The sequence below is a fragment of the Pagrus pagrus genome, assembly GCF_965226575.1.
Source record: "Pagrus pagrus genome assembly, chromosome: 12".
Lineage (NCBI taxonomy): Eukaryota > Metazoa > Chordata > Actinopteri > Spariformes > Sparidae > Pagrus > Pagrus pagrus.
Genome location: NC_140196.1, coordinates 18,116,166 through 18,142,929, shown reverse-complemented (window position 1 = coordinate 18,142,929; position 26,764 = coordinate 18,116,166). Strand labels below are relative to the sequence as shown.

Genomic DNA, 26,764 nt, shown 5'->3' with positions numbered 1-26,764 from the left:
CTCAGATGAAGCAAAGTAACTAGTTACTAAAGTTATCAAATAAATGTAGTGGAGTAAAAGAACAATATTTGCCTACAAAATGTAGTGGAGTGGAAGTAGTAGCAGAAAATGGAAATACTTAAATACAAGTACCTCAAAACTGTACTATAGTACAGTACTCAAGGAAATGTACATAGTTGCATCACTGTGCTTGATGTCAATGACTCCTGAATCCATCAGTGCTGTCCAAAAATATTTATTTCAGAAGCTAAAAGCTTAATTCTACACTTTCTTCAATTAAAAAAAAAAAATGTTTTCATTATTATTTCCTAAATTACTGGGTTGATCGATGCATACGTCAACATGAGAAAGCAGACCATGTCAGTCTACTTTAGAAGATGAAGTTACCGAACTCTAACCCCTTCTGCAGAACAAGAAGTCTAAATTAACACATACGAGATTGCTTAAAATATAAAATAACACCGCCGGTTAGCATTGTATTGTATGAGCAAGAAGTTCAATTATGTTTACATTTTTTACACCAAAAATGTGGAAACCCTGGAGGATTTATAGAAGGCGTGGTGAGAGAAGCAAGAGGAGAAGGAAGTTGTGCAAGAAAGAGTTAACAGTCAACAAACATTTATTCACACTGAATATTAAAATAACCACAGTGCCAGACTCCAGAATCTGATGAACTTAGCTTTGAATTTATTTGAAAATACAAAAAGCTTCACAAAGAAATCTCTTCTTCTTTTCATTATAATCTCATTTTCAAACATAATCTTACATCTTGTACAATGTGATCAACTATTACTGTTAAAGGTCACATGACACCTAATCATGTAATCATGCTACCGATTGGTGTCAGATTGATGATTATTGATCGCTGACCTTTTTAACTACTGAATCAAAGCAGGTTGAAAAGACTATAAATTAAGAAAGAAAAAAAATTACAGGAAGTTGATTTTGTGACACAGTTTTGAAAGGTAGGTTACACGGTAGTGGCAGGATTTCATTCCCGTGTGAAAAATGTAGGCACTAATCAAACTGTACTAATAAGGTTCTGTGTCACCCTGTTGGCCCGAGAAAGGTGCTCTTACTGTGGGCTTACCTGGAGTGTTACTACTTGAATAACCTCTTCAAGTCACTTGCTCCAACAAATGCAAACTGCACTTCAGAACCATTCGAAACTATTTATTCAACCAGTTTTTTTTTATTATATTAGAGTTTTCCATGTGCAATGCTGCACACTAGACATTATCCTGCACATACTACATAAAAAATCTCCCTAAAATAAATATCTTTTAAAGGTAACAACATAACCAAAGAGAAGCTTCCCTTCTTCAAATTCTTGATGAACATGGTGACCCTGTGTATCACTGAGGTATTTCACATTTCTTTAGTTATTCATAGCTCACAAAATTCCTGTATATGATTTAGCATGAACTTACTATAATCCCTTCCCTTTCTACAGGAAAAACATTATGTTTGGTTAGTGTGCGGTCCGTTATATTTGAAATCTTGGCCTGTCACAAAAATCACAGCATGTAATTTAAATTTGTCTTTTTTGAAGGCAATGGTAACTTGAGGTATACAGTGTAGTGTTATATGCTCAGTTCAACTTAAAATGGAGACACTGCTGTCCATCTCCTTCATAAAAAGGAAACCGGTGTGTGAATATTATTTTAAACAATGGCTTCAAATCGGCACTGAATACAGAAGTTGGCATTTTTCGTAGTAAATACAAATCCCAGGTCTGTTACAATGTGTCAGACGTAATGTAGGTGCTAACTACAAATAAACCTCATTAAGTCAGAACAATATTATGTGTTGAAAACTTGCATCTGAAGTAAACATGTATGCAACACTGTGATCCTACCCTCTCACTGAAGCGAGTAAGTAATAAGGAGAGTAGTAACCTCACTGCATCCTCCTCAAAAGACAAATAGACATTTTCTCATATATTTAAATACAGAATACTGATGTAGATCGACATTGCAAAAATGTGTCCTAGTACTTAGTGCCTTATCAAAGCTTGATGAACGCGAGTGATTTCTCATTTTTTCTTAAGAATGGCACAGTAGGATTGAATAGAGAAGACACCTGTCCGATATCTCTAGTTGGTTAGTCAGTGTTGTTCAAGGTATAAATATATTGATACATATTGATTTGAAATATGAGAAACATTTTCCTTTTCTGCAGTATCGACAGGTACAAGCTGTTCTTCTCTGTGACAGCAAGGTGACACACACGCACACACATTATGTTTAAAGGCCTGATCTCTGATTTCTTCTCATAAAAAATCTGAAATTTTGCCACCCTAATGATGTGCTCATTTTTCCCCTTGGTATCAAAAACTGTATCAAATGACGATATTTTTCAAAGTGTTGTATCCAAGTTAGAAATTCCAGTATCATGATAACACTATTATAATTTGTTTTAATTCAGCCACATTGCACTAAATACTGCCAAAAAGTAAATCATAATATTTCAAATCTTACTATCAATAATATTATTGAAAAAAAAAAAAGGACAAAATATATATCGACAGTATATCCTGGATGGTCACAAGCACGTTGATCTTTTACTCTTACCTACTTGTAATTTGAAGGATACCTTTTTTAATAAAGTAACATTAGTTTGACTGAATGACACTTAGCAGTTTTTTAGTGATGACATACTAGTATAGAACAAAAATGACTTGGACCTACTGTGAGAACAGAAAGAACGCAGCAAAAACCTGATTATTTCAGTAAATGTTGTCACAGTCGTTAAAATGGTCAAACTCGTGATCAGTCAGAATGAAGAGTTTGGCTGCAGACCAGACAGCTTCAAACGCCACTTAAAACACTCAATACTGTTTGGTTTCAGTCATTAAGTCGTCATTAAAGCCACTCTTGAGGCCAAATCTGGCCAATTTTGATTAAACAAAGAACAACCGAGTTAACTGTTCATGCCAAAATGAGCGGATGGAGTGGGTCAAAGTAACAGGACAACATTTTGTGCAAAGAACTTGAAATGTGACAGACGGTCAAAGAGCTTTTTTTCCCGTTGCTGCAAAAAAGATTGTGCTTCAGTTTTTCCAAATACAAAACTAATGCTTTTTCTTCCTCTGCTTTAGCTTCTGGAAGTTTTGGGACGTTGATTTGTCATCAATGAGAAAGTAACTTGTGAACTTTTTTTTCCTGCTGGATGTGATGAAACTCGGTGGAAACTCGTACAGTACATTTCCCTCACATTACTCTACATGCAGTTTAAGGTGCAGTTTCAGGATGCTCATCTGATTGAACATCTTACCACATATGGTGCAGCCAAACGATTGCTCTGTGATATTTTGACACTGGTGCCTCTGAAATAAACTGAAACTATCAAAGCTTTGCCCGCAAGTTGAGCAAATGAAGCAATTTTGCCTGTTGGCGTCCCTGCCGCAGCTGTCCTCACGGTCGCCTGAGGCGCCCATATTAAACTCAAACACAGCTCCCTCGTGAGTCCTGTCACTCACTGCTGTGTACTCGTTCACAGCCACCTCTTGTGTCATATGTTGATCTTGCAGCTCAGGTGCTAGAGACGCGTCGGAGCTTCTTGACTGCATTCCCATCAGTGAATACTGATCGCTGTGCATCATTTCATCCTTTTCTTTGTGGTTTAGAAAAGGCAGATCCTTGATTGGTGAGGTATATCCCTGCTGCTCATTGGCCGCCCCAACAGCAGGACTGAGCGGATACTTGACATCATGTAAGAGTACACAGACATTTTGATCGGTAGCATCTTCACTCTTCTCTATCCCAGATGTCCACAGCTGGTCTGGTGCTCCTGTACCATTATCAGTCCCTGCCTCACTAAGAGTCTGAAAATCCTCCCCATTTGGCTCCAGTTTTACCATCACAGGTGGCTCACCAACTCTTTCGTTGTACGTAGAACCTGGTAACTGTTCTTCTAAACCTGTCAGTCCGGTCGTTGGCTCGGCCAGGTTCTTCAACGATTGATTATCGGGCATAGTAAACATCAGGTGATGTCCCTCCAGCATGTCTGTGTTCTCACCTTTTCAGAAGAAAAAAAGCAACAGAAGTGAATGAGCAAATAGTGCTAACACGTGACCTTTTCTTGAGCTTTCAGAGCCTGTTCAGAACTGGTATTAACATCCATCCTGGGTGACAGCTCTTAGTCCGTCTGCAGCTAACATTGGGAGGTTAAGGGAGCCAAAACATCTAATTACATTACAGTGGACTACATGAAAATCAGACATTTAAAATATTCTGCCTGTTCCTTCAGTGTGGCCCAGGACACGTGCGTACACAATGCTAAAAGGATGTGGTCGCATGCGGCCAAGACCACCTCTGAATGTGGTCTGAGTGATTGAATCTCAAATGCTCCCTCAGTGCCTCTTGGTGATGTTCACACCTATACACAGAGCTGTCCACAGGGAGGATGTTAATTACAGGGCCATATATGGAGGAGTGGTGCTTGTGTGTAAAACATAGATTTAGTCGTAATGGATCGAATCAAAAATTAAAAAATAATCAATAGTTGCAGCTGTAATCAGCATCTTATCTGTGAATGACACCAGTCCTCTCTTACCGTTTCTGTGCGTCTTCATGTGGCCCTTGAGGCTGCTCTTCTGATTGAAGCACCTCCCGCAGATATGGCAGCCGTACGGCTTCTCACCGGTGTGAATTCGTAAATGTCTTTCAAGGTGGCCGACGCGTTTGAAGATCTTGCCACAGTACGAGCAGGCGAAGGATTTCTTTGGTTTGATCACCTGAAAAGACCTGCTCCGTCTCTGTTGGGGTGGGTGGTGGTGATTCAGCGTGGCTCCCGTCATACCATGCAAGCCTGCTTCGCTTGATATCATCAGTGTGTCTGAGGATCCGTAGGGCGTTTGGGAGATCATGCTGTTCTTCAGTTCTCCATATGGTTTCCCTGGAAAGGAGAATGTGCTACAGGAAGGTTCGACTGGCGGCGGTAGCAACTGAGCGAGCCCCGGGTAGGACGTCATACTCTGCGCTGAGCCGCTGAGATACTCTGTGCTGCTGATCTCTGTGCTGTTCTGACCTTGTAATCTGGACATCCACTGCTGGCTGTCTCTCTCAAATGTTGTGAAGTTCTCACTGAGGTTGTCAACTCCTTCCATTGTCGGCTCACTTCCTCCGTGAAACAGTGGTTGTGTTATATTCTCCTCTGCGGGCTCAGATTTTACATGCACAGGTGTTGTGAGGATGTCCTCATTCTTAGGTAGGCCATCCTCAGCTTTTATCTGGCTCTCTTCCTCCGGGCGATGAGTTTCAGTGCATGGATTCACCTCTGGAATCGGCTTCTGTTCGCCCACCTGGATCTCTACTGCATTGGGCTCAATACCTGTTAAAGTAGAAAGAATCAGTCATCACGATCATTGTAACCACCCACATCTACACTTTTTACCATTAAACTTTTGAACACGTGGTCATATACAGTCTGTAGATCAGATGAAGGTTGACATCCAAATTAAACATTCGTTAATCCTTTAGTCAATAAAAAAAAAAATTCTCAGAGCCAAACGTTTTGTCTTTAAATTGCTTCTTTTGTCCAACCAACAGTCCAAAACCCAAAGACTCTTTATTTACTGTCATAAATGACAAAGAAAAGCAGCGAACCCTCACATTTAAGAAGCTGGAATCAATTAAACGACCAATTGCCGTAGCTCTACCTCATATACAACCACAGACTTCACCACAGCCTTTTAATAATATAATTATGCATTTATTTTGAAGTCTGTCGGATTACATCACAGTCTTGTCAGGAGCTTTCCCAAACCAATTATAACCCTTCTGTCAAATAATCAGTACACTGTACTGTATACATGAACCATCTCACTCCTCTCGTCCAGTGTCTACGTCAATGGCGGTTTCTTTCTCCAAGTTAGTCAGCAGCAACATTTTCTTGCACAACTGGAACAGTGACAAATGATTATAAATATCTCATCTTTAGTCAAATGTCAGTCACTCTGGGTTTAACCACATGATTGACTGAAATGTGAAAACTGTGATGACTGAACAGTGATTTAATCCCGTGCATGTCACTCATAAATGTCTTGTACTCCAGTAAGGGGCGTTTGTAAAATCTGCTGTCATTCTGATCTACTGGAAGCTGCACTGCCCTCAGCAAATTTTGAAGTCTGATAACGTAGAACAGGGGAAACCAACAAGCTGTGCTGAAGGAAAAATCACGACACCAAACCATCTGAAATGAAGAAATTTGAAGAAAATGTACAGAAGCATTTTGGATCTGATTGCACAGATGAAAAAATGTGTTTGGTTCTCGTTTGTTTGAACTTGATATTTTAAAAAACTGACAACCTCAAAGCCGTATCCTCAAAACCGCGAAGAAAATTATAAACATTTCTGAAATACGACAAAACCTTCAGGAGCAAGAGGGACAGAGATGTCGTTTCACACAGCAAATGCCATTTACTCTTTCAGAGCTACAAGAGAAGTTGTGTTGGACAAAAGAAGCAATTTGAAGACGTCTTTGTTTTCTGGTAAACTGTGATAAACATTTTTCACAATTTTTGGACATATTGTAGACTAAATTATTTATTGAGTAATTGTGAAAATAATCTGCAGATTAATCAATAATGAAAATGATTGTTAGTTGCAGTTTTAAGTGTGTTTTTTAGGTGTTAGGTCTGTCATCCACCAACTACACTGAACACAGAATCTGTCACTTTCTGAGAAAACCTGTGAGATAGATATATGTTGTTCAATCTGCCTGTGTACGTGGCAGGGTGTTTTATTGACAGTTAGAGGGCCTGTGCTGGTTCGGCACAAAAGGCTCTTAATGTAGCTTACTGATATGCTAAGATCAGCAGATCTAAAGATTCACAAAGCACCTGAAGAGGATCCGTTCCACTGCTGCATGGACATGAGCTGAGACGGGACCCCAGTTAGTAAAGGGGGAAATTTGCCATATTTTATGTGGACGTCCAGTCAGTGTTGATGGTAAATGTAGTCAATGGAAGCTATAAGTTCCTCAGTGCGTGCATACTGACGGAGAAAGCCGAGTTCTCCTGCTGCAAAATCTGTTCTTCTTCAGACACCAGTCACGTAGTCGGTGTTAAGGAACACCTTCAAGCTATTCCAGCATGGATTTAGCTTCAGGGCGGCCCGGGGGCGTTTTGATGCTCATTAACCAAATTTATTCTCTAGCTTGTAAACTAGCTCCATCTGCAACAGAGAAAATGGCATCCCAGATTATATGTGCCGAGGATGTTATGGAAGAAGATCTATTTTTGAGCACAATGCATCCTGGTACATGTAGGCACTAGAGCTTAACTTTCTTGGTCAGTTCAGCACACACTGAGGAATCTGTGGCTTCAGCTGACCACATTTACCATCAACACTGACTGGACATAGACAAAATGTGGCAAATTTCCAAATAGGTCTTTCCCTGGGAGGATGTAAAAGGCCAGCCTCTTGAACAACTGTCAGGGGGGAACTTTAAAGTCCCCATCCCCCATTTACTGTCGTCTCACTGCCTAAATCACATACTGTAGTTTTTCTCTGCTTGCTGAGACACAGAGGAATGTCACAGCCGGAGACTTCCTGCTGTGAATTCAACCAGGACTCCCTGACGGAGCACAAAAATAACACAAAGAAATACATCTAGTAAACAATTTGTCAGGGAGATTTGTAGGACCTTCAAATTAAGATATACATTTCCTGCTTCTCCACATCAGAGAGAAATATCTTCAATGTTATTCGAGGTCCCAGGGAAGTCTTTATACTATATAAACTGGAATGAAATTACTTATACAATCATCCAGTTCAAATATAAACTGGAAGAGAGCCCGACAGCACTGGCACCTGGGATGGATCCTTAAAGGAACAGTTCACCCAAAAACTAATTGGTATAACATCTAAACAAGTCCCCATCTACTTCAGCTGTTTAGGAGAATGCTGCAACGCTGTTTTGCTGTGAAGCTCCAGAAATGTTTTACACCCGACTTTCCATCGCCACGGGGGTGAGTAGATAACGACTGAATCTTCATATTTGGGTGACCTGTTCCTTTAAGGATCTAAACCTTAGACAACAAAGCACTTTACTTACATCTTCTGTGAATCTTTGTGTGTTCCTTTAAGCTGCATTTCTGGTTGAAACGTCTCCCACAGATCTCGCAGCGATACGGTTTCTCACCAGTGTGAATCCTCTTGTGCCTCTCGAGGTGCCCGGCACGCTCGAAACATTTACCGCAGTATGGACAGATGAAGCCTTTCTTAAACATTAACCTCTTCACCGTCCTCCTCCGCACCGTGTTGTACAAGTTACGATACTGACTGTAACCCAGCAGCCCTCGGCTGAACGGGCTGTGCTGGAAGCCGCCGGAGCTGCTGCAGGGCGCAGACAGTCCGCTGTCCAGAGAAGATTCAGGGAGACACAACAAGGAGTTCTGCCCTAAATTCAAATAATCTGAGCTGTTGCCTCCTGATGGAGTTTGCGTGCTCGGTCTCCAATGTGTACCGTCTCTTTCATACAAGGCCGGCTGGTCAGGTTGTCCTCTGGCCTCTTCACTTCCTTCTTCCACAGGTTCACATTTCACCTGCACCTCAGGTACGGACAGGCTGTTTTGGTCCTTATCCACGTGCACCTTCTCGAGCAAAGTCCTCTCATCACCAACGTCACCCTGACCATCTGCGGAAAGAAGATAATACAGTTGTAGAACAGTTGTTCAAAATGTTTTGACACATACATCAATGTCAAAAAGTGTGTGAAAACTGGTCAGTAACTTCATTCAGACACATTTGGTGGGAGGAGAAAACAACAGTAAAGACCACCCACAATTTAAACACAATGTTTATGGTCCTCAATTAAGTATCTCACACCTTGATGTCTCCCTGTTCAGGTTCTGAAACCACCTTTTGACAAACTCTACAAAACTCCTCTATAACATTTTTTCAGTAGAAGTAAACCTTTTCTTCTCAGGTTTTAAAACCAGACATTACATATGGCATGACATCTTTGAAACAGTCCCTGCCAGACTTGCTTTGCAGCTGATTCAAGCAGTTTTGTACCAGTGTTCATAAACGTGATTGAGTTCATTCACTTTGTAAGTCCTGCTCCACAAGGCACCTATTATTTAGTCGACCCCCTCTGACAGGGGGTCCTCAATCCTCAGAGGCAAACACCAAGGTCACACAGGTGTCAAGAAAAACAGATTTGGGTGATCAGAGTAGATCAAGTGTGTTCAGGTATGCCAGAGTCAGGTCTCACCATCTCGTCCTTCATTGGCAGGACGCAGGCTCACCCTCTCCTGCGCTGACCTCAGCTCGGTGTGCAGGACCTCGATGTTGCTCTTCAGCTTCTTGATCTCGTTTTCACGCTGACACATCTCCAGCCGCAGCACCACCATCCCGTCCTCCACAACTTTGGCGATTTCTGCCACGGCCGCTTTGGACAAGGCATCGACAACAGAGGCGATCTGAGCCCGCAGAGCGACGCTGCTCAGCATCGTTAAAAAACAAACAAGTATCCGAGAGGCTGAACTTTGAAGCGAGAAAAGTGTCCCGGACGAGGCGTCACTAAGCCGCTTCAGCTAACCGAAACGGGCCATCCCTGAAGCCGCTGAACGAGCACAAACTGCAGGTTTGGATTAGCCGAGTGTTGTTTTTAGCGTGTGCCGCTTTCAGCTAGCAGCTAATTAATACAAAGAACTCACAGGAACACGGCGGTCGTTCAACGGAAGTGACGACACAAATACCGTAAGCACTGGGGTAAATGCGCAATTCATTTAGCCGATTGTTTATCTTATTTGTATTTTTTTCCCATTTTATTAATTTAAGTACACTACTCAAAGTTATGTTATATTTTACTATTTCACTTGATTGTTTATATCAGTATCTGAATTTTGTATTTTGTGTTTTGTGAATATTTTTGGCCCCCAAAAATAATGCGTCCCATTTCATTTGACTTTCATTGCATATCCGTGCACATACATTTATGCACCCACACCCCAATATTCCCAACTAATTATGAGATGTGTATTACATAAAGGCCCTGCAAATTATTCTAAAAGATGCAGGAAGTAATCGGCAGCAGTAACTCATAAAATGAGTTTGTACAAATAAATTAAACTAATTAGATAAAGCAGGAGCGTGTAATTTATAAGATATGGCATTATAACACTGCGGCTACAAAGTTAACTATGTAATGATGTATGTTAGCACAATCTTTAAGCAGCTCAACACTGTTTTTTAAAAGAAGTAACATTTTAAGTGTATTTTCAATAGCTGTTAACTTTGGAGTTAAAGCAGCATTTTGTGAAAATGTGTCTGATTTGGCACCCCCAAAGTTTCTGAGTGCAACACCACTGTTGTAAATACAAATCCCAGGTCTGTAATAATTTGTCAGTGGTAATAGAGAGCCAAAGTGTTTCCCTAATGGGAGCTTATTTTGGAATATGTATGTATGGTAGTGAATGGAGAGAAACAAATAATTTTTTGATCCTGTGCCATGAATCACGATGGTTGTCAATTTAAAAGAGAATTTTTCATTCACATAACTGCAGTTGTCAATATGGCCAGTTTTATTGTGATTTTCATCTTTTTAGTAACTTTTCTGTGCTGAGTTGGCAGCCATGTTGGTGTTGGTGACGTGTGTAGTGCAAGATGGTGAAGTTTACGGTTTAACACAAAACTAGATGGTATTTTGCATTAATCGCACCAAACTGAGACATTATTGACTTGTAATGTTGACTTAAATCAAGGTGCTGTATCGTAGGCAACTGGACTTGTTTCAGTTCCTTCAAGGCGCTTCACCTCTCATCCAAGAGGCTTCTTCAGTTCTAACTAACTGGAGAGGAGTTGGCAGGCTTTTAAACTCTGTATGGCTGTGTTCTTACAGAGTCGTGAAGGACAAGTCCAGTTGCCTACGATACAGCACCATGACCTGGATGACTGAGAACCTTCATCAACATATGTTGAAGTAAACATGTATATAACGCTGTGATCCTACACACTCACTGAAGTTACATAGTGCAGAAACAAGTGATGGGGGGCGGAGTGGCTGAGACAGAGACACCATTCACCCTATTACAAGACACTGTACCACCAACATGATTGTGAAGCTGTTATTTTAAAATGAAAAAGTTACATAATGTTGCTTTAACATTCAAGTGTAGCAGTAAGTGAAGATTGTTTTGTCAACTGCTGTTTCAAAGGTCAACAATGAAAAGTTGAACTTGAACAAGATGTCCTAAAAGTGCTCAAAATATGGATAGTTTGAAATCTACAGTGCTATTTTAGCACCGTGTAATACGATCAATTTCACTTTGTTGCCACCTTTAACCAACAGTATTATGAAGTGGTCCATTTTAGACACCATGTATGAAAAGTCCCCAGGCACTGAAACACAATGGACTTGACTTGACAACCATTAACTTACTTCATTATTTTTAATTCCTTCAATTTTACCCCGACAGAATATTACTGAATCCATAAAACCATATTCATAACTCATAATTTAGAAAGCTCATAATCAAAACAAAGATAAGCCAGAAAGAATGAAAATAAATTAGAGAAAGAATAATTTCAACTAATAAATACAAACATTTAAAGTGCATGTTAAATAGTTAGTTTTGGAAAACAATGTGTGTACATCTAATATAAATATACATATACTCATTTATACAGTAGATTTGACATTTTTTTTATGTACATATACAAAAATCCAGCAGGGGGAACATGAAATTAAAGTTAGAACCTAAATGTTAAGATAAAGCAAATCTTGAAAGACAAACTGTTGCATAGACACACTTCCACACCCCGTTAGTTGAATAAACATCACTTGTGTGTACTCAAGGTGTGATAAGTAATTTTAGTTTAAATGAACAGTTTGTGTCTGGAGGGGACATCATCATGAAGACAACATTACCAAAGTGCTAGGCAGAAGATACCAGAGACTTTCCAAGGCACTGAGTACAGTAAGATTATGATAAAACTGGAAAAATTAGGACATGCATTGATCTTGCTTTTTTGTCTTCCAATCCTGATTCCTATACCCAACCTGAAGAGAGGATATCTGTCCATACCGACTACTGAGCTGATATAGATAGATAGATAGATAGATAGATAGATAGATAGATAATCTATACTTATGCTGATGAGCCCAGATAAAAATAAATAGCCGGCAGCTACAAACTGTATGCATTTAGAGTATGGTTGGGAAATATGACGATGTTTCTTTTTTACAAAAACACTTTTCTTCATCCATGTTTTGAACACTGTCATCTTTGCAAATTTACACACTAACCGAAAAACTTTACACCAAACCAGCAAAACACTGTTCATTTTTTGCAAAGTAAACAATTCTTGCAAAACTCTTAAAAACATGTGTTTTGTATCAATACAGTGGACACCATCAGGTCTGGCATGAACTCTGATTAAAGTCTCCACAGGCTTCCTCCATTGCTGTAGAAGGTGTATGGGCCAGTGGGGCTGGTGATTAAACACCTTCCAACACCTTGCAGAGAGGATATCTTCCGCAGGATTCAAGAACTGGGAGTAATGGGGGAGACTGAACCAATTGTGGACCACAGCAGCCCAGTGGAGAAAAACGTGTCCAGATCGTTGACTGTATATAAAGATGGACGATGCATCTCCACTTCCTCCCCCCAGCCCCAGTGTGTGAGTGCTATCTTCCCTGCAGGTGAATCTCTTGATGTATTTTGAGGTTTCCCTGCACAGTGAAGCTTTTACCACACTGCCCACAGCTGTACGGCTTCAGCCCGCTGTGGAAGCGTTCGTGTCTCTGGCAGTTGTCCTGCCTCGAAAACATCTTGCCGCAGATTTTGCAGCTAAACGGCCTCTCGCCTGTGTGCACACTTTGGTGTGTCTTCAGCCGGGTCTTCTGGGTGAAAGATTTGCCGCATTCGAGGCACCTGAAAGGTTTAAAGGTTTGGTGGGTGGTCTTGTGCTCTTCAAGCTGAGACAAGCGGGGGAAACCCCTGTTGCAAACTGAGCAGATGAAGAGTTTCTGATTTGATCTCCATACATTCATCAGTCTCTTTGCTCTCAGGTTGTTTCTACTGAGGATGTGATCTCTTATGTTTGGTGCTGCTGTATCTGTTGTAGACCTCTGTGCATGAGGGAGGACTAGTGATGGACCAGCCTGTCGTGAAGGAGACAGCAAGCAAGGGTCCTGACAGACTGCAGGGTGTGAAGCATGTCTGAACTGTTCAACGTGAACAGGCTCTGAAGCGGTACTTCTCATGCACACAGGTCGAATCTCCACCTCTACTTTTATCGGCACACTTAAGGAATCATCTGCTATTTTCTCTGCGTCAGTTGATATAGAGTTATAGGAACTTTCTGTATTCCTATGAGCGGCATATTGCTCAGTGTGAGCAGAGAAAAGCTGCATATGCTGCGGTGCTGCAACAGGGCCTTTATCAAACATGCTACAAGCAGGAGGAGGCCAGATGGGGTCATCTCGCTCTCTTGCCTCAAAGCAAACGTCTGCTGTCGCAGTGCTGTCCATCGTTTCCCGGGTGGCGAGTTCATCTGCCGACTCGCGTTTCACCACTGGCCCCGTGTCACAGCTCTCCCCTGTTTCATGTTGAGGCTCATGGAGTGAATCAGCAGTTATTGGTTCCTGGTACACTGCACATGTTTCCTGGTCTTCTTTTTTGTCTGAAATTGACACAAGGAAAACATGAATTTGACTCCACAAATGCAAATGCAAGTCAACAAAGCTAAAAAATAGTTGTGTTTCCATCCCCCCCGTTTCATATGCAATTTCAGTTTGTGTATAAAAACAGCTGGATGGAAAAGCAGAAAAAATCAGAAACTTTTAATACTGAAAAAAGTACGCTTAGCTGAGGTGAAAAAGTAGATGCATCAATAAAAGCAAAATGCAAGTAAGTGCAATTGAAACTGATTTATGTCTTCACTGTAGAAACAAAAAACAGCAGCAGACAAAAACATCAGAAGTGTGCAGACATGAAGAGATTTCACTTGCCCAATTTCAACTAATCTCGTTGGGGCTTCTTCTTTTCCAACGGTGTACTTGCACTAAATTTGCATGGAAACTTCACTAGACATTAACTGGAACTGTACAACGCCATGGCTATTTACTTACCCTGTTCACTGGAAGGTGTCCATGCCTGGAAGAGCACCAAGTTTTTTTCTGAACTAAAGATCATTTCCTCATCAACTCTCATTCTCCTTACGCGTGAAATCAAGAGCTGAGATAATAAGTCAATTGATCGACTGACAGCATTATTTACATTTTGGTTCATCCAATTTAGTAATTTTTAGTCTTGACACAAGTCGTCAATAAATATGTCTTATTTAATTGTAAGGATTTGCTGCTTTTCTTGGTCTTATATGAAGCTGCATTTGTTTCTGTTTCAGTCTGTCTCGGACGAAACAAGTCATTTTAAAAGGAGGTCATGTTGGACCTTTTCCACACTTTTCTTTGTCTTAAGTCATAATAAACTGCATATCTACATGCTATGGACTGTTCGTCAAATAGAAAAAGTTATTTTAGGATGTCATCTTAGAATTTAGGAAATTGTGAGGGTCTTTTTCACAGTTCTATAACATTTTATTAATCATACACATGCGGCCCTGATCATCTAAGTTAGTCTTCTTGAATTAAATGGTCACTGCTTCCAAATTTCATGGTTTCTTTCTACATCTTTACCCAAAATGTTACTTTGGCAATTTACGGGGACAAAGTGCCTAACAGCAATAATTTGGTCTTTAATCTTCAAGCCGAATTTAACAGGACACCATAAACAATCGCCAAGGATCTTAAATGATGTTCTACCAAGCACGAAAAGGTGTCTACAAGAAAGCGAAATCTTAATTTCAGCTTTTTTGAGTTTGGTCTTGCTGCTCACCTTTTTGGGGGACCTGACTGCCGGCTGTTGTTTGCTGCTGAGTGTCCTCAGTAGTTCGGCTCGTAGCTGCTTCTCGAGCTTTGTAGAGTTCAACCTCCATCAGCTTCAAACTAGTTTTGAGCTCCTGAATCTCACTGTCCCTCCGGCACATCTCCAGGCGGAGGACCACAGTCCCGTCCTCCACCAGCTTCGTTATTTCGGCCACCGCAGCCTTCGCCAACACGTCCATTATGGCTGAGACCTGCGTACCGAAAGAGGAGGGGAACGACATCCTGCTGACAGAGAACAAACACTCAAGAGGAGCTAATTTCCAGCTTTAACAAGCAGCTGAGGCTTCTGTAGTGAGACGACGCATCTTCCAAGCTGTTTTATTTTGGTTTACTTCCGGGAATATTAGACGGCGGATGTGACGTAGGGGGCAACTCACGTAAGTCTTTTAATAAACGTGAATTACAAATCTGTCACTTGAGCTCTACTTCCCATTTTGGTTGTTAACAAGGAAATATCTATCAACAGACACGGTACAATTAATTTCTCTTTAAGTAAAGCATAAATGTACTTTATGTATTTATGTTTATATATTCAAAAAAGCAAATTGTCAAACACAAAGCCTGTATATTCAAAGTCCACATGAGTATTTATCTGGATGCCATCTAATTACCATGCAATGACAACTATTTCTAATTAAATAATTAATTAATTTCCGGTGTATTTTTGACTTTTTGTTTGATTTATTTAATATGTAATACTTTTATTACATAAGCACAAGCAAGCAATGGAATAAAGGCCTACATTCAGCATATAAGATGTAAGTTAAATGTCAGCAATACAATATATTAAATATATGTGTCAACATAATAATAAAGCAATGGATGATCTACAGTATATATGATACTTGTTGCAATAAAGTTTTAATGAATAAACATGAGAAGGCAAGAACAAAGTTGAGTTGTTAATAATAATAATAATAATAATAATAATAATAATAAAAATAATATTAATAATAGGACAGACATTTGGAAACATCTTTTTATTCACATAATCCAAATAAAAGTTAGACTTTTGCAGACTTTATATTTATCACAAATGATACATTCCTTTCATCAGCCCAGTTCTTTCAAACATATATAATTACAAAGTATTGTATAATTAGACTAGTGCAAACAAGAGTGAGCTCAATTTAAGGCTTATCTATTTAATTTTGCTCAAATGATGTGATGTTTTGTTTTACTGACCTGGAAGTTGTGAAAGTTCTGGGTTTGTATAGAAAACATCAGTTTATCCTGGTGGATTGTCAAATATTTCATCCTCACCATGTCTAAGCAGCAGTTCACCTTTAATCCCATCTGTAAATTTGGTTTCAGTTTTAATGACTTCATAGCAGGTAGCACAACTGCAGCTATTTATAAGCTTCCTGATCAACATCTTAAACCCAGACGTTGTTCGAAGTGAATCAGCTCTGCTTCTAGTTAACCTGGGGAACTTTGTTGCATGTTATCCCCCATCTGTTTTCCCCCATTTCCTGTTAGCTCTCTACAGTTCTCTTCCTAACAAGAGAGAAATCCTCTGGAAAAATACTTTTAAAAAACTATTATTTCCTGTCTGCACATCAAGTTTGTGCATGGCAGAAAAAACACCTAAACATATTTAACAGCACTGCACAAACAATACTGTTGCCCTGCTGTCATTTACTATATCCTGAAAGAACAACAAAACCCTTTATGCTACAAATAAACAAATAGTTTGTACAGTCAAATCAGTTCAAATCAATATATAGACAAATAAAAACTTCACTGCACTTCATTCCCCCACTCCCTCTGCCTCTCCTTCTCTTTCTCGCACTCTTTCTCTTTGCCCCGCCTCATGGTTGCTATGGCAACAGCCTCATCGAAACACATGCTGAGGGGACTGTTTCTGCTCGCGTCCCTAGTGGCGCTCTCATCCCCGTCCCTCCTCCTCTCCCTCTCTTTCTCCCCTCCCCTGAGTGTTGGCTTCTCCTTATTCGCCCTGCCCTCGTCTAAGTCGCTCCCTTGATCTACTGCGAAAACTTTCTCCTGCTCGGCTGAGTTTTCTCTCCCTCTGTCAGCGTCTCTTTTCTCTTTTTGCTGCTGCTGCTGCCGGAGAGTCAGGGCGGTGATTTTGCAGTGCTGCGGCTTCGGAGGCACGACCGGCACAGCTTTTACTTGGTAGACTTTCGGATGCTTGGAGACGACCAGCTTCCTTCCGACTCCTCCTGGGCTGCCGTCACTTTCCTCACACTTTCTGCCCTCTTTTGATTCCTTCATATCAAGCCTGACTAGATCTACACTTGGTGGTGTTCTTCGTTGCTCATCATCTCTCTCTTTGTTCTGTTTGTCTTTTGAAACCACTTCTTCTCCATCATGATGCTGTGCTTCGTCATTGATGGCGTACTTCCCTTGAGTTGCCTCACTCATCTTTGGTAAGTTTGTCTCTTTTTCTTCCAACTCTTGCTGCATCTCTGTTTCTACGATCTGTTCTTCAGTCACCTCCGTTGTTTCCTCCTCTGAGTCCTCTGTCTCTCCTCCATCCGCTTCCACCATGTCATCTTCTGAAACATTTGCTATCTGCTCTTCGTCCTCTCCAACTTTCACATCTTCGATCGTGTCTCCCTCCCTGGCAACCCTTTCTTTTGCAGCCTCCCTCTCAGCCTGCTCACTTTCCTCATCCTCTATCACTTCACATACAACCTCCTCATATTCATCCCAAATGTCCCTGCTTGTCCCACCAATGCCCTGCTCTTCGCCACCTTCCTGCATCTTTTCTTCATGTTGTATGTCTGCTAACACTTCACAGCCTTCCTCAGTGCTTTGTTCGCGCATGTTCTCATCATTTTCTGTCATTTCCAGAACCATTTCTTGGAACGTGTCCTCTACCTCTTTGTATAAATTCCTGTCTTCTCCTTCACCGCTGTCTCTCTCATTCATATCCTCTCTAACACAGGCTCTGGGCTGCTCTGTTTCATCTTTGAGCTCCTCATGTGTGACACAAGAAACTGCATGACAAGGTGGATAACCACCGCGAGGATGATCAACCACTTCCTCTTCCTCCTCCACCGTGATGTCAGTCACAGCGCTTGATTCATCGTTGCTCGGCAGTGGATCGTCAGCGCAGCAGCAGTGTGTTGATTCATCTGAAGTGAGAGGTTCTTCTTTGTCGCTTCGAGTCTCTTCCACGACACTTTGCTCTTCCTCTGTCACTTTGCTGCAGATGGATGACAGATAGAAACATTTAAAACAGTTATAAATGCACTGAAGAAATACATTATGTTGCTTGAGACAACTGGTTGAAGATTTGTAAAAAATGTGTACATATTCATTACTTATGAAATATAGTTTTGATTATATAATAATGTATTTCATTATTGTGACATTGGACAAACAATTTTGTTATTTGAACTGTTTTTATTTCCTTGTGGTCAGCTAAACATTCAACTATATTCTTCACTGACTTGAATCTATTTATATCACTTTATCAATTGTTGTATGATGATATGGTCTTTCAAATTATTCTAATGGCTTTATATTTCTTTTGTAAAAAGGGGATAGTTGCAGGAACTTTTGTCTGCCACAGCGCCCTTTTTTTACCCTACCATGCTGATAAAACAGGGTTTGTTTTTTTGCGTTTTGCCTGTGCATGTTTTATTTTAGAATATAATTAAATAAAGAAAAAAGCAATGGTGCAACACATTCTGCAGCTGAGGCCAGCTGGGCAACAGAAAAGCATCAAGTTCCTGCTCCTCAGGAAATGTAAGATATGACAATAGCCCAAACAACTAAAGATGTTTCAAACCAGAATGTAAGGAAACTGGGCAGCTGATCACACAGAGATGTGTTGCTAAAAACACGTCACCACCGAAATGTTTTCTCGTCTCTTATATGTGTCGTGTTTTTCTCTTTGACTCACATTAACACCATTTGGACACCATTTGTGAGAGGGCAGGTGAGACAAACCATAGCAGATCATAGAGATGTTTTAAATGCGGCTATTCAAAACGTGTCCAGCAGTTGTTCTATATGGCATTAAAAAAAAAAGTCTTACATAAACTGCTAGAAATGCACTTGCATGATAACTGAGTTGATGATATGAGCTGAGTTGATAACTGGATTGTTATACATTTTGTGTTATATGTTAAAATGTCATAATTTTCACCTTTGCCTCTTGTTTTCCAGTTCGTCTCTTCTCTGGTGAACTTCATCTTCCTCTTCTGTTTGTGTTATCTCCTTTTCTTCCAGTCCGTCTTCATCTTCTCTGTCTTTCACTTCTACCTGCTCCTCATCTCCAGCAGTTGTTACTTTGCAAGCAGGAAATTCAAGGTTCATTGAGTGGCATTCCCTATCCTCAGGGATCTGCAACTGATGTGCAGGAACTCCATCAAGAGCGTAACCTACTTGTTTATCAGAGTCTGCTTCGAACTCGGGCAAATTGCTTAAAAAGAAATCAGCGGGGAGGCTTTTCACATACATGCTCTCATCTTCCTCACTGCTGTAATCGTTCTCGTCACTGACATCCCCCTCCAGCTCCTCTTCAGAGCAAGACTCCTCTGGTCCGTCCACAGGTGAGGTCATGTAAGGCAAGCTGAGGGATTTAGTGTGTCGGCTGTTTATGTCGAGGCTGAGCGGCCTGTGTGGTTTCAACTCAGGGTCAGGCTGCAGGTGTGTGTGGACCTCTGCAGGATGATAGGAAGGCTGAGCCATGATTTCATACTCATCGTCTGAGTGACCAGGAGGTTCAACGGAGAACTCGTTCACCTGATGGGCAAAGAGAGAAAGTTGAAAAGTTGCTGTTTTTCTCCTCTACAAACCTATAATTTATTACCAAAATAAAATGTTTTCCATCAACAAACACAGTTCAATCTTCACCTGCATGGATAAAACAACACACACCTGATAGGAGACGCTGCAATCCATGTGGTCCATAGCGCTGCAGTCCATTTGGTCGAGGAATTCAAAGTTATCTTGAACGTAGCCGGACAGCCCCAGGTCGTCCCCCAGGTCGTCCCCCTCCACCTCAGTTGAGTTGAGGATGTCCGAAGCATCGAACACACGGTCATCGACATGCTGAGTTGCCTCCGGCTTGAAATCAGCTGGCGTCACCCCTTTCATGTCTGTAAATGAGGCAAGATTCTCTGTTCATTTGATAATCCATTAAAGGTCACATATTATACCCACTTTGGGTGGGTTGGTTGGGCTCATTTTGGGTGTCTACTAGAAAATGTTTACATGCTCCAAGGTTAAAAAAACACATTATTTTCCTCATCCTGTCCGTTGCTGCAGCACCTCTATTCACTGTCTGTGTGAACGCTCCTGTCTCTGTAGGGCCACACCTCTGACCACACACTACCACACCTGTCAGTGATGTCGGGTGTGGTCAGAGGTGAAACTTCTCCACCTGGTGTTAAGTCACTGTTTAAGTCATTATTTTAATTTTTTTTTGTATGTTACACTTTGTAACCAATCAAAGACTTGGATACAAATATTGCTGGACAATTTGACTACTATTTAAACTACAATTTGACTATTTATCATCTAGATTTTTGATATCATATATCATGATTTGACATAAGTTTTGTCTTTTCCTGGTTTTAAAGGCTGTGTTACAGTAAAGTGATGTCATTTTAAAGTGATATAACAGCCTGTCCAACTTGCTCTAATACTTGTCTTTACCCATTATATACACACTGATTGTTATTGATCAGAAATCTCATTGTGTTGATATTTTGTTAAAGTACCAATAATCATCCATAAATTATTGTTTGAGGTATTTTTTCAAATACATTGTAATATTTGAGTTGTTGCCCAGTCCTAGCATTTATGAAGTGTTTGTGAGGCGATTTTAAAATATCAAGATACATATATCGTATCGCAATCTTAATCTTAATCATTAAACAAATATTCAAAAGTTCTGGTTGCAGCACCTTAAACACAAGGATTTGCTTTTCTGTTTTAATTAATTGTAAACTGCTGTCAGCTGTGAAACAGTACTTCCATCTTAGAATAGTTTAATATTACTTTATCTAGTAATTGAGAATATACACATTCATCATTCATCATCATTCAAACAAGATTGCATTTTATCTTTCAGCCCTTTAATTATCTTTAATCAGCCCTCAGATTTACCCCTGACCAGATACAATAAATGATTATTAATAAAAATAATTGATATTAGAAAGAATCATTAGTTAAAGCTCTAGTGTTTATATTAAAGGAGATAATTGTTATGAAACAGGTGAAATTACCCATGTATTCATCAATGTCCTTGTCGTCATCAACAGCATCTTCATCATTATCTTCCTCAGTGTTGGAGCTCAGGCTTTTCGCTCGTTGCTCTCGGGAGGCACGTCGACCTCCCGCCAGCTCTGGCTTCCCTCTGCATTCATCTCTGACCTCCTCCTCTTCCTCCTCCTTCTTTTCTTCACCTTCTTCCTCCTCGCCACCACCTGCCACCGTGTTCCCTTCTGCATCCGCGCCTTCTTTCCTCTCCGTCACTTTCCCGCTGTGATTCTTCTCCTCTTCCTCCACCTTTCTGCTTTCTTCCACCTTCCCCTCCTTTCCTCTGCTTTCGCTCCTCTCCACCTTCTCTCCTCCCTCCTTACCTTCCACCCTGTCCCCTCCATCCTTATCCCTGCTGCGATGGATGACCCTGTCGCTACCGCCCCCTTGCAGCAACCCTAATGCCAGGTTGGAGGTGATGTGCAGGGGCACAGTGACCATGGTGGGCCCTGTGATGTGCATGGCTGCTCTCCGGCCTACTTTAGTGGAGAGTCCTGGAGATCTGGACTGGAGAGTCTCGTTGCCTGTGAGTCCTAAACCTTCAGGGTCGAGGGCGGTGTAGGTGCCCTGGGTCCCCGCACCCCCGCTCACTAACCCTGTTCCCCTGCGGTAGGTCACAGCATATTCACTGCCACCAATGGCACCGGTAGATACCGAGACGTCAGAGCCAGGCTGAGGGGAGGAGGTGACGAGGGGAGACGGTGTGGAGTTATGGGTGGAAGGAGGGCGCTGGGCAGAACGTCTGGTACCTGGAATAAAACAGGACCCAATAAGACCCAATGCTGCATTCACACATTCAAGAGACTAACATATTCTGAATACATGGGAGAAGAAGCAAACAGTCCAAGGTGGCATCCTAGTCAGATGCTCAAACCACCTCAGCGCTAGCAATAATCTCTCCTATTCTTGAAATATTTACAGTATTTATTTATTGTTCTGAGAAAATCAGAGTGAAAATGTGTGACGAGAGCAGCACCTTCATTTGGAAAGGATGGAGTGCTGAGGGAGTCCATGCTTCTTGCTGGTCTCAAAACAGGCCTGTCTTTCTCTGAAACAAAGGACCAATTATTTAAGACAAAATCTACAACAAAAAACGAGTGAAGATTAAGACATAAAGTACACGCAAAGTGTGAAACTGATTAGTTTTCACATATTCAGCAGAAACAGTTTTCTTCCCAGATACGCGTGTATGAACGTGAATCAGAGGGTTTTACTGTTTAAATCTATTACTGTAGAATGTAGCAAAACAATAGACACTGAGGAAAAACACCGCAATTAATTTAAAATGTTATATCAAGTTTAAGAGCAATTACCTGGACTAACAATGACAATAAGTTTTGTACCTTTGGCTGATTGTTTGTGTCTCCGTCGTGGGTCGTGGAATCGTCCTCCGATGTTGAAGATGGACATCCACTTCCTGCCTTTCAGAGATCCTTTCCTCCTGAACGAGACAGAGATTCAATAATTCCTAAGATTCAGCTATTTGATTTAATGTCATCATGGCAGCAAACAGTGTAATTATACAGCATTATCTCACCGCAGATAGATGTACACTTAAATCAAGCCTAACATGAGATAAGGTTCTCAGAATGCCTGCTTCATTTAGACTTCCAGAGGATGTACCAGCTGATAATTATGACCTCTGTATGAAACACTTCCTATCAGATGAAGGCTTCTACTCACTTGTCTGTGCCTTCGATGATAGCGTGGTAGGGTCTTATAGGTAGAGGACCGTCTCCTGGACTAATGTGACCAAAGTTGGGGACAGGCTGAGTAGGAATTGATTTGAAAAATCCTTCCTCCTGATTGGACTCTGCAGACGGGGAGGGGAGGGACTTCCTTCTCTCAGTTGATACACCTGAATAGAGTGAAGTAAATCAGTGATACGGTGTGACTTCTAAATCTGTACAGCGTTTCACGCAGAATGAATTAAGCAAAATAAAATTATGATTATCAGGCCGGTGTGTTACCGTATTCAGGAAACAGCTGAGGGACGTGTGTGAGGATGAACTCCACCACGATGGACTGAACCCTGACCTCCATGAAGGCTGCTGTACCATTAAAACCAGACGACTCGATGTCCTTAGACCTTAACATACAGATTGATTGATGAATAAATTAATGGATGAGTGAATGAAGGAATAAATGCTGGTAAAAATGAAGAAAGAGAGTGAAAAGTTGCACGACACATATTGATGTATGTGACTGATATTAGCTAACCTGAGTAGATTAGGGGCCCAGACGATGGCCAAGTTCCTGGCGTGCATGTTGGTCTCTGAGCAATACGAGGCCATCCTGACGAGATGGCGCATCAGACACTCCAGAGTCCTGACGGAGGAAGAGTTAAAAAGATTTCAAATAGAGCACCAGTCGGTGAGTGAAAACCAAAGAAAAAGCTTTCAAAAACAGTGGCCAAATCAGCGTTAATTACCCAAATGTGCTACCCAAACTGACAGAATATTGACCAACCAACCTTTCCCTACCTGGGTACCTGGTGACAAAGCTCTAAAATCTACATATTCAGGAAGTTGACTAACCCTTAACTCTGTCCTCTTTATCCTAAATGGATTGGATCGCCAAAATGAATCCAACTACTCCTGAAGTAAAAAATAATGTAACAAAACTGTGAGGGTACCCACTGGCTGTCAGTTCTCGTTTCTTCAAGCAGTAAATGTTTATATTCAGGCTTAGTTGGGAAAACTGCATGAGATCAGTGAAAGAGGCGCTCAGTGCAGCAGAGGTGTGTACCTGTAATGTGGTCTTGGCAGTTCTTTCAACACATCTCTGATCTTTACCAGCCTCTCCTCCTCCAGCTGGATGGCCACAGCCTCCTGAAACACAGACGTGTGCTCAAATCAATATGCTGATACAACTGATGACTCATGTTTTTATCAGTAAATGCTTTTATTTCAGTTTCATCGTGGAAATATGAGATGGGGTAATGTAACTACCTAAACTCACGACACCTGACTCATGTACTGTACTTAAACTGTCAAGAAGAGTTTTTGCTTTAACGTACTATTATGAAGTCAGTTGATTGCACAATGTAATGGCTATAGAATGGTTAGTTTGTACATTAAAACATACAACAGGCTTGTATGATATGAAGCAGTGCTATACTACTATAATCTACCCAGTAGTATTAGTATCTAAAATTGGCTCCACATTGGCAAACTACAACATTAAAATGCCCATAGATGATGACACTTTAAGCACAATTTGCTGAGTCTACAATCATTGGGAGATCCGGTATTTGTTCTGATTTACACTTTCTTTGCCAGGGAGATACTCTAAACCCCTGTGGTCAAGCAAGAGGGGCTACATTGTGTGAAATGTTTGTGTGTCTGAGCTACTCACAGCAAACTTGTCATACAGCTGGTATGTGAGCAGAGGGTTGGGCAGCTCTCTGAAATAAGCTTTACACAAAGAGCTGACGCAGTGGATGTCCTGCAGGTACAAATCTTTGTTCAGATCGGGACTGCTGTCGTTCTCAAACTCGCCCCTGGACGTACATCAACACAACAAACAAACCTCATGGAGCATACAGGGCTTTTACAGATATAGGTTCAAAGAGTTGCACAAACACACACGTAACCTACCTGAGTTTCTGTATGTTGGACGACACTCCAGACAACCTGTAGATTCCATCCACGATCCCATGTGTCTCCACAAACTCACTGCAGCATCGCAGGACCAGAGGGACTGAGGGGAACAGTGAGAGACTCAGTTTAATGAATGAGCAATAACAAGGGAACAACATGCAAAATGTTCAGTTTGTTAATGCTGAATACGTACATAATTTTTTTTTTATGTATTTTGTCGTTTTGTTTCATATATAGCATTCAAGTAGCCTTTATATGTTTGGTTAACACATACGTTATTATCTGTTCTACATGGACTCGTGAGGAAGACTAGTTGTGGTCGAAATGTCACTTCCATTCAGAATATATAAGCACTGGAGGTAAGATAAAGAGGATCTGTGTGGTATTGAAATATTCACAAAAACACACTTCTGTTTTACCGGATTAATGAGGACATCTACCCGTGTCTATACACATTTTGTTAAATAAACACTGTACAGCTGTTCAGATGTCTCTGATTGTTTGTGGCGATTTTACACACATTTTGGTATTAATATGTACTGTAATGGAGACAGCGGTGAGAGAAATAAGTCTGTTCACTCACTCTCTTGTGATGAGGCGTTCAGGTGCTCCAGCAGATCACATCCAAACACCTTCTCTTTGTTCCCCCCTTTTCTCCGAACTCTCCTCATCTCTTCCTGTCGGCTGTTTTCACCTCACATTCAGACCGGCCCGAGCTGCTCTGTTTGTGCCGTCAGACTGACTGACTGATTGTCCGTGTGGCTGCTGGATGTGTTGAGCAACTCTGTTAATGTGACTCTGTAGAAGCGCCGCACATTTCAGAGACTTCACCGTGGTGCTGCTGCCGTTGCTTCTGTTTCCTTTGCTTCAGTGCATGTTGTTGGGTGCAGGTTGTTTCCTCTGTGAGCTATGTTGCATTAGAGTTGTCATGGAGTGTTAGGACATAGTTTGGTTGATCCTCCACCCTGCAAAAGCAGAAATGTCAAAAAGTTTGCAAACTCCAGCATCACTTTACAGACAACACTCTCTCCTAAAATCAAACAACAAACTGCATTTAATCCTCAGCGTGCATATGTGGCTCTCCACTTCCCCCTGATGAACTCAACCTTTTTTTTCGAATGGAAGGCCACACCCTTGCCTCTGTACTTCTCCAATTCAGTGAAGTGAGACTCTGAACGTTTCACTCAAATCACACCAGAATATCGCGGTGGGCATGATGGACCCACTGAATCCTCCGGTTCCAGCTCCAGCCTGAGGGCCGTGTTAACTACAGACCGGCTCTATCCTCCCTGAGCGCATGTCACGGCCATTGCGGCCCCTTTTTCATTGCAGCGGAAGTCATGATCGAAACATATAGACTCATACAGACGTTCAAACTCACTCCCCACCTCCTCCATCTCCCTGACACCTGCCACTGCTCTCCTCTGGTCCACCATCCGTCCCTCTCTGTCCACTTTTAGGAAGAGTTTCAGAGAAGAAAGGTGAGGAAATAAACAAGTTAAAAAGCGAGTGTTCCTACCTTCACTCTGCATCGGCACACAAGTAGCAGCATAAAATGATGACGCAAGAAACCACTAAACTTCCCCTGTTAACTTCCTGAGTGTCTCTCCTTCTCTTGTGCTTTCTCTCTGTATGTGGCCCACGGTTTCTCCGCCTCTGCTGATTGAGTAGGGAAATCAGTTCAGTGTATCTGTACAGTGCATCTATTTCCCTTTACGTGCTGTGTTTGTCTCTACAGAGAGCGAGCTCCATGTGTGCTCCTCACCCTGACAGAATGAAATGGACAGTCAATATGCATAAAGGGCAAATTCAACTAATTTCAACCCATTTCCTTTGGCTGTGTCAGTTTTACATCAATGCTACAAACCAGTACTGATAAACAAATGACACAGTGCCTCAGTGAGTACTGCAGAGGTGTTGTAAAAAGTACCAAAAATCATTTCAAAAGTAAAGATGTGAAAGTCACCCATGCGAACAGTACTCAAGTAAAAGTCCTAAAGTATCTTATATTAAATGTACTT

General features: G+C 41.3%; 3 protein-coding genes across 3 annotated transcripts; all 3 read right to left on the bottom strand.

Annotated features, from left to right (window-relative positions):
- Positions 1–665: 665 nt before the first annotated feature.
- Positions 666–9,632, bottom strand: LOC311266241 (uncharacterized protein). The gene is made up of 4 exons (XM_084368520.1): positions 9,223–9,632; positions 8,062–8,643; positions 4,558–5,334; positions 666–4,020 (listed from the first exon to the last, which is right to left on the bottom strand). Exons 1-4 carry the CDS (start codon positions 9,458–9,460, stop codon positions 3,218–3,220), a joined length of 2,400 nt encoding a protein of 799 aa, XP_084224646.1. The 5' UTR covers positions 9,461–9,632; the 3' UTR covers positions 666–3,217.
- A 1,324-nt stretch (positions 9,633–10,956) lies between these two features.
- LOC311266252 (uncharacterized protein) lies at positions 10,957–15,220 on the bottom strand. The gene is made up of 2 exons (XM_084368537.1): positions 14,852–15,220; positions 10,957–13,637 (listed from the first exon to the last, which is right to left on the bottom strand). Exons 1-2 carry the CDS (start codon positions 15,120–15,122, stop codon positions 12,640–12,642), a joined length of 1,269 nt encoding a protein of 422 aa, XP_084224663.1. The 5' UTR covers positions 15,123–15,220; the 3' UTR covers positions 10,957–12,639.
- A 664-nt stretch (positions 15,221–15,884) lies between these two features.
- On the bottom strand, positions 15,885–26,323 carry LOC311267126 (uncharacterized protein). Its single transcript, XM_084369995.1, has 14 exons — positions 26,263–26,323; positions 25,327–25,708; positions 24,741–24,843; positions 24,499–24,643; positions 23,890–23,972; positions 23,362–23,469; positions 23,112–23,230; positions 22,825–22,999; positions 22,485–22,582; positions 22,118–22,189; positions 21,108–21,890; positions 19,756–19,976; positions 19,022–19,620; positions 15,885–18,073 (listed from the first exon to the last, which is right to left on the bottom strand). Exons 2-14 carry the CDS (start codon positions 25,412–25,414, stop codon positions 16,642–16,644), a joined length of 4,026 nt encoding a protein of 1,341 aa, XP_084226121.1. The 5' UTR covers positions 25,415–25,708; positions 26,263–26,323; the 3' UTR covers positions 15,885–16,641.
- Between the last annotated feature and the right edge of the window lie 441 nt (positions 26,324–26,764).